At 45.3% G+C, this 12231-nt stretch overlaps 1 protein-coding gene across 4 annotated transcripts in view; it reads left to right on the forward strand.

Annotated features, from left to right (window-relative positions):
• FNIP1 (folliculin interacting protein 1) overlaps window positions 1–12231 on the forward strand; it is a 238247-nt gene that overhangs the window by 176575 nt on the left and 49441 nt on the right. For all 4 annotated transcript variants that reach the window (XM_040405021.1, XM_040405048.1, XM_040405039.1 and 1 more), the window contains exon 2: window positions 849–975. In XM_040405021.1, the coding sequence (XP_040260955.1) occupies window positions 849–975 (127 nt within the window). The remainder of the gene's footprint in view (window positions 1–848; window positions 976–12231) is intronic.

The following is a 12231-nucleotide window of genomic DNA, read 5'->3' on the forward strand; positions in this document are numbered from 1 at the left end:
CTGTTAGCTTAGGGGGCTGTCATTTCTGCTGCAGCTGGTGGCATTTGAAGGATGGAACTGAGCATGTGCTTTCGTCTGTTAGCAGGACAGGGAAGTTAGAAGAGCAAACAGCAGGTGGCGCTATACAGATAGAGTTCATTGATTACAAAAGTACTCGGATCCAGGTGCGGGTTTGTAAACTGTAAAATATTTAAGAAAAGCCTTGTTTTTGCAGTTGAACCATCTTGAAATGATACAAAACGCTAGTTCTTGTAAAGAATATGTATGTTCACATGTGGATTCTCCAACAAGATTTGTGGGCAGAACATCTGCAGAAAGAGTCTCTGAAAACTAAAGAGTTTTTTTTTTTCTGCAGAATTAATTAATTTTCATTCTGGGTTGGCATCCACATATAAATCATGCAGATTTTTTTTCTGAAATGATTTCCTGTGTGGACGGTCCCTGATGCCTGAAAGTCCAGTTTGTATATAATATGCCTTAGGCCTCATGCACATCACTGTAGCAGGTCCGTGCCTGTATTGCAGCCCGCAAACAGTGTGTTCGCAATATACGGGCACCGGCCGTGTGAGAATCGTATCACTGATGCGGACCCATTCACTTTTATGGGTCCGCAATCTGGAAGATATGATGCGGAACAGAGGCATGGATCGGAAGCCCATGGAAGCACTACGGAGTGCACTATTTTGCCAGGCGGACCGTCTGATGCGGATCACAATCCCCATTCAAGTGAATGGGTCTGCGTCCGCAGACGGCAGGCACACAGTGTGCATGAGGAGTGGACTTTAACTGTAAACTTAATGCTATTTATTTTGAAACCTTAATTGTAATGTTGTTTCTTTATTTTATAGCTGGCCATCTTATGAATTTGACCCAAGCCAGATCCGCCTGATTGTGTATCAAGACTGCGAGAAGCGAGGACGAAATGTTTTGTTTGACTCTAGTGCTAAGCGCAAGACGGAGGACCTGTCTGTGTCGGTGAGCTGCTTGTCTCTATAATATGATATTAGGGAACGCATCATTGCAGCAGAGGAGTTCTTCTGGTTTCTTACCGTTACATGCCCTGTCTGGGTGCAGTTATTCGAGTGAGATTTATACACATCGCATTTTCCCTAGAGGAAGAGAATGAGTGGCTTTAATGGATGTTTACAATTGCAAGAAGCACTGAGCAAATAGTAAAGTCTAATAACGTGTTAACCACACTGTTTGTCATATATTGTTAGTAGATGACAATATTGACTGCTGCTATGTTCTCACCTGCTTTACAGCGAGGGGAGGGGTCCATTGGGGTTTCTATCGCCTTTTACGACAAGAATAGCACAGCATGCAATTTCTCGGTCATACAACTTACCACCCAAATGAATTTTACCTCCTTTTCTTCTCACTAATAGAGCTTTCATTTGGTGGTATTTCATTGCTGCTGACATTTTTACTTTTTTTTGTTATTAATCGAAATTGACCGAAATCTTTGCAAAAAAAAGACATTTTTCACTTTCAGATAAAACTACAATTCTATATAAATTTTTCTCTAAATTTATTGTTCTACATGTCTTTGATAAAAAAAAATGCAATAAGTATATATTTATTGGTTTGCGCTAAAGTTATAGCGTTTACAAACTATGGTCCAAAAAATGTGAATTTCCGCATTTTGAACCAGCTCTGACTTTCTGAGCACCTGTCATGTTTTCCCCTCCCCCACGACAGCACCACTGAGAGATGGCTCCGCCTCCATGGACAGGAAACCTGTAGCATAAAAAAGGTGGAGCCACTCTCCCACCTCCAGTGAGGTTTCCTGTCCCTGGAGCAGGAGACTTGTAGCTTTTTCCTTCTAGGGGCCCATGGCTTGGAAATCCTAGGAAAGCCTAGAGAGTTATGGGTCTTACCAGCCTGAGACCGGGTGCCGGGTCTTGTTTCTTTAAGGATGGGGGTTGGTCCGGGCCAATTCTAAATCTGGAGGCTGAGGACACGGTCCCTCAAAGGAGTGAGACCGTGTGGGAGCCGCAGTGCAGGAGAGCGGCTCATAGGGAACATGCCAGAGGGCAATTGTTCCGGGCGCGCACGTGTGGGCTGCAGACTGTTGGCGCAGGAGCAGTGGAGCGCCGGAGCGGAAACCGGAAGTCGCAGGAATGACGTCACAAGGTGAGACGTGGGTTCCACAAGCAAGTTCCGGTCAGGTGGCCAGAAATAAAAGGAGGAGCAGGCTGAACAGCATTCTCAGAGTTGCAGACACCATTGAAGTCTGCTGTGGATAGTTTTTTCTAACGCTGGGCTATCAGTTTATTCCCCTTTTCAGGGAAGCGCTCAACAACCGGATCGACGACGGGTGAGAACCCCAGATGGTTGCTGGCACAACAGCTCCCAGGGAACACGTGGAACTCTCCAAGGAGAGGTGCTGTTCCCTGCTTCATATTGATTCTGAACCTCTATGCCTCTAGGAATATCATGGAGGAGGACAAGAGGTCGGAAGAAGTGGAGTCAGAAAAGCAGACGCCGGTATAAAGAGCTTCTGAGGGGGTAAGATACAATGGTTGATGAGGATACTGATATGTGTTCTTCGTATCTACTATTTGTTCCTTAGATGGCACCTAAAAAAGTCGTATCAAAAAGGAAGAATAAGGAGTGTGCATTATGTAGATGCCCCTTGTCGTCATCTTACTGTAAAAAGTTATGCCAGGAATGTATCGAGAGGACACTGGCAGAAGAATCCCAGAATTTCATGAAGGATATTAGAGCATTGATTAAATCGGAGGTTAAGGAATCCCTTAAAACGTCTAAAAAGCCTAAAAAATCCGTTGAAAGAACAGATTCAGATGTGGAATCCGTAGGCGTTAGTGAGGAGGATAAGGATGAAAGGACTGAGGATTCGTCCTTCTCAGAAGACGAGAATGAGAAAAAATTTCTGTTTCCAGTAACGGATACGGAAAAGCTACTTAAAACTATTAGGGCTACTCTAGAGCTAGAGGACTTCAAAGAGGACAGATCTATGGCAGTTACAGTCTTTGAGGGAATACGGGAAAAGAAAAGAAGATGTTTTCCTTTTACATAAAAGTATATCTGCTCTAATAGAAAAAGAATGGAAAAATCCAGACAGAAAGACTTTTGTAAGTAAAAATTTTAATACCCCTTTGAGGAGGAGGCCACTACATCGTGGGATAAGGCGCCTAGATTGGACGTTGCCATATCTAAGGTTTCCAGAAGATCTTCCTTACCATTTGAGGATATGGGGTTTTTAAAGGACCCACTAGATAAAAAAAATAGACTCTTGTCTCAAAAATACATGGGAGGCGTCTACAGCTTTCTTCAGACCCAACATAGCCGCAACAGTTACAGCCAGGTCTTTGGCCATTTGGCTTGAAAGGCTAGAGGGGCAGTTAAGGGATAAGTGTCCTAGGGAAGAGATTCTAACTTCATTGCCCACCTTACAAAAAGCGGCAGATTTTTTATCCGACGCTTTGGTTGAGGCGGTTCGATTGTCGGCCAGGTCTGCTTCCATTTCAAACTCGGCCCGTAGAGCCCTATGGCTGAAGAACTGGAGGGGAGGAGACATGGCTTCCAAACAGCGCTTGTGCAGTATTCCCTGTCAGGGACAGTTCCTGTTTGGCCCCGAACTTGATGCCCTCCTAGAAAAGGCGGCTGACAGAAAAAAGAGAATGCCACAGGAGTCCTCTTTTTCACAGTTTATACTCTACAGACGTCCCTTTCGTAATGCATCAAGATTTCAGGGAAAAAGGCAGTCGGGGGACAGAGATCAGTTTCCCAGGCCCAGGGGGTAGGGGCTTCATGTTCGGGAATTCCTCCTCCCAGAAGGACAAGTTGTCCAAAAAATGACGCCAGGCTGCAGGTAGGGGGAAGACTAAAATTCTTCCTTTCTGCCTGGAAGGAAATCGCAGGAATTTGGGTGACTGATATTATGACAGAAGGCTTAAGACTGCAGTTCAAAGGACATTATCCACAAAGGTTTGTGGTTACAAGAAAATCCGAAAAATTGTCAAAGGAAGTGGATCAGCTGATAGGCAAAAGAGTGTTAATACCGGTGCCAAAAGCGGAGTGGGGGAAAGGCTTCTACTCGACTCTGTTTTTAGTGAAAAAACCGGACGGCTGCTTTCGGACGATTATAAATTTAAGACAATTAAACAAATCTCTAGTCGTAAAGAAATTCAAGATGGAGACCATAAAGTCTGCAATTCATTTAATTTTTCCGGGATGTTTCATGGCGGTATTAGATTTAAAAGATGCGTATCTGCATATCCCGATGCATTCTTCCTTCCAAAGATTCCTAAGGGTGGCGGTAGTCGAGATCAACAGAACCAGACACCTACAGTTTCAGGCTATGCCTTTCGGACTGTCGAGTGCACCAAGAACCTTTACCAAGGTGATGGCAGAAGTGGCCTCATTTATCCGCAAGGAAGATATTCTTTTCCTGCCGTGACTTCTTAATAATAGCGAAATCACGGGAGAAGTGTCAAAATTCCGTTCAGAGAGTGATTTAGATTCTGGAGCATCTGGGATGGATATTCAATGTAAAGAAATCCAGGTTAGAACCCAGCACAAACCAGACATTTTTGGGGTTGCAACAGAGGACTTTTCTTCCATTAGAAAAAATAGAGAAAGTTCAGAACGAAGCCCGGAGAGCTCAGGAAAATCCGAGGATGTCTGTCGGGAAGGCCATGTCCCTACTAGGGTTAATGACAGCTTGTATTCCAGCAGTACAATGGGCACAGTTTCATTCAAGACAGTTGCAGGAGGACATTTTGGAGATAACAAGACGGAAGGGGATTACCTTGGACTCCCAGATGAATCTCTGCAGGAGGACTCTTATCTCCCTCAACTGGTGGTTGGAGGTAAAGAATTTGGACCAGGGTATCCCGTGGAATTACCCAGATCCTGTAGTTATTACGACAGATGCCAGCCCTTGGGCGTGGGGGGCACATTTCCAGGATCAGTTAAGGCAGGGAAGTTGGTCCCCGTTACAGAGACAATTCTCCTCCAACAGGAAGGAATTAAGAGCAGTGTTATTGGCCTTAAGAGCAGCTCTTCCAGAGATACATCACCAGCATGTCAGGATTATGTCAGACAACAGAACGGTGGTGTCATACCTGAACAGTCAGGGAGGTACAAAATCCTGATCTTTAATGAGGGCGACAGAGTTAATATTCTGGGAGATAAGGGTCCATTTAACACACATATCTGCTCTTCATATAAGAGGGAGAGAGAATATCCAGGCCGACTTTTTAAGTCGCCATCGCTTAAGACAAGGAGAGTGGTCCCTAGATCCCTTAGTATTTGCGAAAATTGTGGAGTTATGGGGGATCCCGGAAATAGACCTTTTCGCCACCAGGGAGAACAGGCAGGTGGAGAGATTTTGCTCTCTCAGCCCTTACGAATCCCCGTTTGGGGTGGATGCTTTCCTCTTAGAATGGAAGTTTCATCTATGCCTTTCCCCCGCTTCAGCTCCTTCCCAGGGTACTCAGGAAAATAAGAGAGGAGAGATCAGACATGATAGTGATCGCCCCGTTTTGGCCAAAGAGGGCATGGTTCTCTCTTCTCAGGTCCAGGTCGGTGGTGGAACCATGGGTTCTTCCCGAGATTCCGAATCTCCTGAGGCAGGGCCCAGTAATGCACCCGGAGGTAGAGTCCCTACATCTTACGGCTTGGAGATTTGAAAGGGCGCACTTAATACCAAGGAGGGGTTTTCTGAGGCTCTAGTGTCCACAATACTTAAAAGCAGGAAAAAAGTGACTAACACTATTTATGCTAGAATATGGAAAGATTCTTATCCTTTGCAGGTCTTGACACCAATCTTTGGCCAGAAAAGATTTCTACTAGACAGGTGTTGGAGTTTTTACAACGAGGGTTATTTTTAGGTTTAGCAAAAAGCACTCTGAAAGTTCAGGTTTCAGCCCTCTCAGGATTAAGCGGTACAAGTCTGGCCATGGATCCCTGGATAGTCAGATTTTTCAGTGCAGTGGATAGGATTGCTCCGGTTAGGGGACCTAGATTTCCTCCCTGGGACTTGAATTTAGTGTTGAAGGCTTTGACTAGTCATCCATTTGAGCCTATCAAGGATAGTTCTATAAAAATTATCACTCTAAAGTTGGTTATTCTGATAGCTCTCACTTCTGCACGAAGAATTAGCGAGATTCAGGCCCTGTCTATTAATCCCCCGTTTATGACCATACGCGAGGATAGGGTAGTATTAAGGCCAGACCCAAAATTCATTCCTAAAGTCCCTTCTAAAACCAACAGATTACAGGAGATAGTTCTCCCAGTTTTTTTTTCCAGATCCAAAAAATGAGGATGAAGAAAAATGGCATCTCCTAGACGTAAGAAGGTGCCTGATCCAGTACCTAGAAAAAACCAGGGACTGGAGAAAATCCTCATCTTTAATGGTCTTGCATGCTGGGGCTAGGAAAGGTAATGCTGCCTCTAAGAGTACCATCGCTAGGTGGATTCGAGAGCTAATTTCTTTAGCTTACTCTTGTTCTGGGGCTTCTCCTCCTCTATCCTTGAAAGCTCACTCTACTAGGGCGGTGTCTACTTCCTGGGCAGAAAGGTCCAGCGTGTCAATTGACCAGATCTGTAGAGCTGCCACTTGGGCTTCTCCATCTACCTTTTATAGGCACTATAGACTGCAGCTTGACTCTATCTCTGACCTCCTTTTTGGTACAAAGGTGTTAGAAGTTGGTACCCACCCTTGAATCCTATGTAATCTCTCTCAGTGGTGCTGTCATGGGGGAGGGGAAAAATTATGATTACACTTACCGGTAATCAGATTTTCCTGACCCCACGACAGCACCCGTCTAATTCCCTCCCTAAGGTGGTGGTTGGTGTTAAATTTCACGTGGTGAGACGCAAAAAAAAAATAAAAAAAAATATAGATATTGTATATACCAAAAGGGGAGTCCCTCTCATACTCTGTAAACCCACTGAGGTGGGAGAGTGGCTCCACCTTTTTTATGCTACAGGTTTCCTGTCCATGGAGGCGGAGCCATCTCTCAGTGGTGCTGTCGTGGGGTCAGGAAAATCTGATTACCGGTAAGTGTAATCATCATTTTCCTAAGTTTCTACAATGCCCAGACAGTAGAAACACCCCACAAATGACCCCATTTCGGAAAGTAGACACCCTAAGGTATTCGCTGATGGGCATAGTGAGTTCATGGAAGTTTTTATTTTTTGTCACAAGTTAGCAGAAAATGATATATATATTTTTTTTCATTTTTTTTTTTATTACAAAGTCTCATATTCCACTAACTTGTGACAAAAAATAAAATTTTTACCTATACCCATGCTGGGTGAGAGAAATATCTCTGTAAAAGTCAACTTTTCCCATTTTTTTTATACAAAGTTGTCATTTTAGAGAGATATTTCTCTCACCCAGCATGGGTATATGTAAAAAGACACCCCAAAACACATTGCCCAACTTCTCCTGAGTACGGCGATACCACATGTGTGACACTTTTTTTTGCAGCCTAGGTGCGCAAAGGGGCCCAAATTCCAATGAGTATCTTTTTAGGAGGTCATTTTTAGACATTTGGATTCCAGACTTCTTCTCACGGTTTAGGGCCCCTAAAATGCCAGGGCAGTATAAATACCCCACATGTGACCCCATTTTGGAAAGAAGACACCCCAAGGTATTCCGTGAGGGGCATGGCGAGTTCATAGAAGAATTTTTTTTTTTTGGCACAAGTTAGCGGAAAATGATTTTTAATTTTTTTTTTCTCACAAAGTCTCCCTTTACGCTAACTTGGGACAAAAAGTTCAATCTTTCATGGACTCAATATGCCCCTCAGCGAATACCTTGGGGTATCTTCTTTCCAAAATGTGGTCATTTGTGGGGTGTTTGTACTGCCCTGGCATTTGAGGGTCTCCGCAATCATTACACGTATGGCCAGCCTCTGGGCTGAAAGAAAAAAGGAACGGCACAGATTTCTTCATTCGCATCAATCAATGTGGATGAAAAAATCTCTGCCAAAAAATGTGCAAAAAAAAAAGAGGGGAAAGGCGTCTGCCAGGACATAGGAGCTCCGCCCAACATCCAAACCCACTCAGCTTGTTTGCACTGGCAAACCCGATTTCTCCATTCACATCAATCGATGTGGATGAATAAATCATTGCCGGAATTTTTTTTTTTTTTTTATAAAAAATGTTTGCCAAAGCATATGAACACCGCCCCTCAGCTCATAAGCCTCGGCAAACGTATCTTTTTTACTGCAGAGGAGAAATCTCGTCTTGCAGCGCCGCATACACCGACTTTTGTGTAATCTGACAGCAGCACAATGCTTCTGTCAGAATGCACATCAGTGCTGCAGCTGGTTGATCGGTTGGTCCACCTAGAAGGTAAAAAAACAAAACAAAAAAAATAAAAACAGGCTGCAACGCAATAAATCTTTTAACATTAACTTTATATAACATTTGAAACAGAACATTAACTTTTATAAACTTTATTGAACTTTTGGAACATTAACTTTTTTGCTTACCTGTGATTTTTTTAAAATATTTTTTTACCTTTATAGGACAAACCTCTCCTTCCCCATGGGACAGTGTGCAAAGCTCAAATTGCCCAGAGATGTGGCGAAGTACATTATGCACTTTGTCCTAGGAGAAAGGAGAGGTTTGCAGCAGCTGTGAGTGAAAGGGCCCTAAGACCCCTGTGTGCCTGTCCTGTGTCACGCAATCCCTATACTAAGTGTACCTGTGTGTGGTACTTCCGGAAACACTCCCCTAAGCATAGGGCAAGGGCAGTCAGGACAGAAATAGCGGGTGTCACGCCTTATTCCACTCCTGCTACAGACACAACATCTTTTTCGGGGTGACACTTGGGTTGAGGTACCAGCAACGACATTGGGGAAATGTCGCTTGTGTAGACGGCTCACTACACTGGTGGTTGGGGCCACGGAACCTCCTGGATACAGGAGGTTCTCGATGATCTCTTCCTGAAATTTGAGGAAGGATCCTGTTCTCCCAGCCTTACTGTAGAGAACAAAACTATTGTACATAGCCAATTGAATTAGGTATACAGACACCTTCTTATACCAGCGTCTGGTCCTGCGGGAAAGTAAATAAGGAGCCAACATCTGGTCATTGAAGTCTACCCCTCCCATGAGCAAATTATAGTTGTGGACACAGAGGGGCTTTTCAATGACTGGTTGCTCGTTCAATTTGGATTGTCGTGTCTGCGTGAATAGAGGAGAGCATGTAAACGTCACGCTTGTCTCTCCATTTCACCTCAAGCAGTTCTTCGTTACACAAGGCAGCCCTCTCCCCCCTTGCAAGACGGGTGGTAACGAGCCGTTGGGGGAAGCCCCGGCGACTAGGTCGTGCGGTGCCACAGCAGCCAATCTGTTCTAGAAACAAATGCCTGAAGAGGGGCACACTTGTGTAGAAATTGTCCACATAAAGGTGGTACCCCTTGCCAAATAAGGGTGACACCAAGTCTCAGACTGTCTTCCCACTGCTCCCCAGGTAGTCAGGTCAACCGACCGGCTCCAGGGTCTGATCTTTACCCTCATAGACACGAAATTTGTGCGTATAGCCTGTGGCCCTTTCACAGAGCTTATACAATTTGACCCCATATCGGGCGCGCTTTCTTGGGATGTAATGTTTGAAGCCAAGGCGCCCGGTAAAATGTATCAGGGACTCGTCTACGCAGATGTTTTGCTCAGGGGTATACAAATCTGCAAATTTGGTGTTAAGGTGGTCTATGAGGGGCCGAATTTTGTGGAGCCGGTCAAAAGCTGTGTGGCCTCTGGGACGAGAGGTGCTATTATCACTAAAGTGCAGGAAACGCAGGATGGTCTAAAATTGTGTCCTGGACATGGCAGCAGAGAACATGGGCATGTGATGAATTGGGTTCGTGGACCAATATGACCGCAATTCATGCTTTTTTGTCAGGCCCATGTTGAGGAGAAGGCCCAGAAAAGTTTTAAATTCGGAAACTTGGACGGGTTTCCACCGGAAAGACTGGGCATAAAAGCTTCCCGGGTTGGCGGCTATAAATTGAGTGGCATACCGGTTTGTTTCTGCCACGATGAAGTCCAAGAGCTCCGCAGTGAAGAACAGCTCAAAAACCCCCAGTGCCGATCCGATCTGAGCTGTCTCAACCCGAACTCCATACTGGGCGGTGAAAGGGGGAACTACTGGTGCAGCTGAAGTTGGGGGCTGCCAATCAGGGTTTGCCAGCACCTCAGGGACTCTAGGGGCTCTACGGGCCTGTCTGTGCGGTGGCTGCGACGGGGGAACTACTGCACGTGCCACCGTACCAGCTTCAACTGCCCTTCTGGTGCTCGCCACTTCACCATGTTCTACGGCAGTGCTGGTACTAGGTCCAGGATGGGCTGCGCTGCTGGTGTATGCCTCACCACGTAATCAGACAGCGCCAGCCCCACTCTGCTGCACTTGAAGCGGATCCTGCGCAACCTGGCATCTAGCAACACTGGGCCGTGTACGCCTGGTGGTATCAGGGACCTCAACCTCATCGTCCGAACTTTGGGTCAGACTGCCACTGCTTTCTACAGGTTCGTATTCTGACCCGCTGGATTCGTCAGATGAGGGTTCCCATTCCTCATCCGACTGGGTCAGAAGAATACCCCTTACTTGCCATTTGGTCAACTAAATTTAGGGGGTATTCCCTGAGACTACCCAAGAAAAAAAGCAAGCTTGTCTTACAAATGGGAGGCTAGCAAAGTACAGGAAGCCGCTGCGATTGATAAAAAATATCAAAACTGATTTTTTTTATCGCCGTAGCGCTTGTGTAGTAATTGTGCAGTGATAAAAAAAAAATTAAAAAATTGTCACTGGGGCGGGCGTGGGTAAACGCACGTGTGGGCGACCGATCAGGCCTGATCGGGCAAACACTGCGTTTTGGGTGGAGGGCGAGCTAAGGTGACACTAATACTATTATAGATCTGACTGTGATCAGTTCTGATCACTTACAGATACTATAAAAGTACCAATGCTGATTAGCGATACGCTAATCAGCGAATCAGTGATTGACAGGGGTGATCAAGGGGTTAATTGGGGTGATGGGGGGGTGTGATCTGGGGCTAAATGTGTAGTGTTTGGTGTACTCACAGTGATGTGTGCTCTCTGCTGGGACCAACCGACGAAAAGGAACCAGCAGAGAGCACAGAAGCCATTTAACACATTATATTTAGAAATATAATGTGTTAAATGGCTTCTGATTAGATTTTTTAAAAGTCACCAACCTGCCAGCGCTGATCATTGGCTGGCAGGCTGGTGACTAACTTCTCCTGCGACTTTTCCCGGTCCGCATTGCGCATGTGCGGGCCGGCTATGCTCGAAATCTCGCGTCAAGGAGGAACAAACCGACCGCCCGCAGGACGCATCCCTGCGTTAGCATCTGTCATCAGATTTGTACCTAATGAAACTGGCTGACCTGTTACATGAGCACTTGGCAGCTGAAGGCATCGGTGTTGGTCCCATGTACATATGTGCCTGCATTGCTGAGAAAAATGTTTTAATATATGCAAATGAGCCTCTAGGAGGAACGGGGGTGTTGCTGTTACACTTAGAGGCTCTGCTCTCTCTGCAACTACCACGTCCTCTGCACTTTGATTGGCAGGGCCAGGCATGATGACTAATACACTGCTTGACCTTGTCAATCAAAGTGCAGAGGGTGCTGTAGTTGCAGAGAGAGCAAGGTATGTTTGTCCTTTTCTCCTCCTGCCTAGCACTCTCAGCTATTTTATATGGTCATGGGGTTGCATAACAGAGAATTAACTGTGTAGTAAGACATCCTGGTCTTCCTAGGATGCTCCATGTCCAGGCACCGCATTACCTTCTTAGGGAATAAATCAGCATTTCCATTGTTGTTTCCTGTTGACATACCTTCACAGGGCATGTACAAAAGGAGCCTTTCTTTATACTATACTTCTACAAGTGGAAATGGTGCAAAAGTGCATAATCCCTGCAATGGATTCCATTAGTATTGAACCAGGCTGCTACTTGCCAGTTTTTTGCCGAGTACAAGCTATTTTTTTATTATAAGCAGTTCTAGTTAGTACAGTGTTCGGACCATGGCAGCAGTACTAGCCCATGACAACAGGTAACCCATCACTGGTCATAAAGACTTGATCTGAAGCTTCTGGGCCCACGTAAAATAGTCCTGTCTGGTCTCACCACTGATGGTATTGGTCAGCTGCTTCCTGGACTTTCTCTCTGGGGCTCTAGCCCAAATCATTTTTGTGTAGGTTTTTATATAACTCCAATTGGGTA

The sequence above is a fragment of the Bufo bufo genome, chromosome 1 (genome assembly GCF_905171765.1).
Source record: "Bufo bufo chromosome 1, aBufBuf1.1, whole genome shotgun sequence".
NCBI lineage: Eukaryota > Metazoa > Chordata > Amphibia > Anura > Bufonidae > Bufo > Bufo bufo.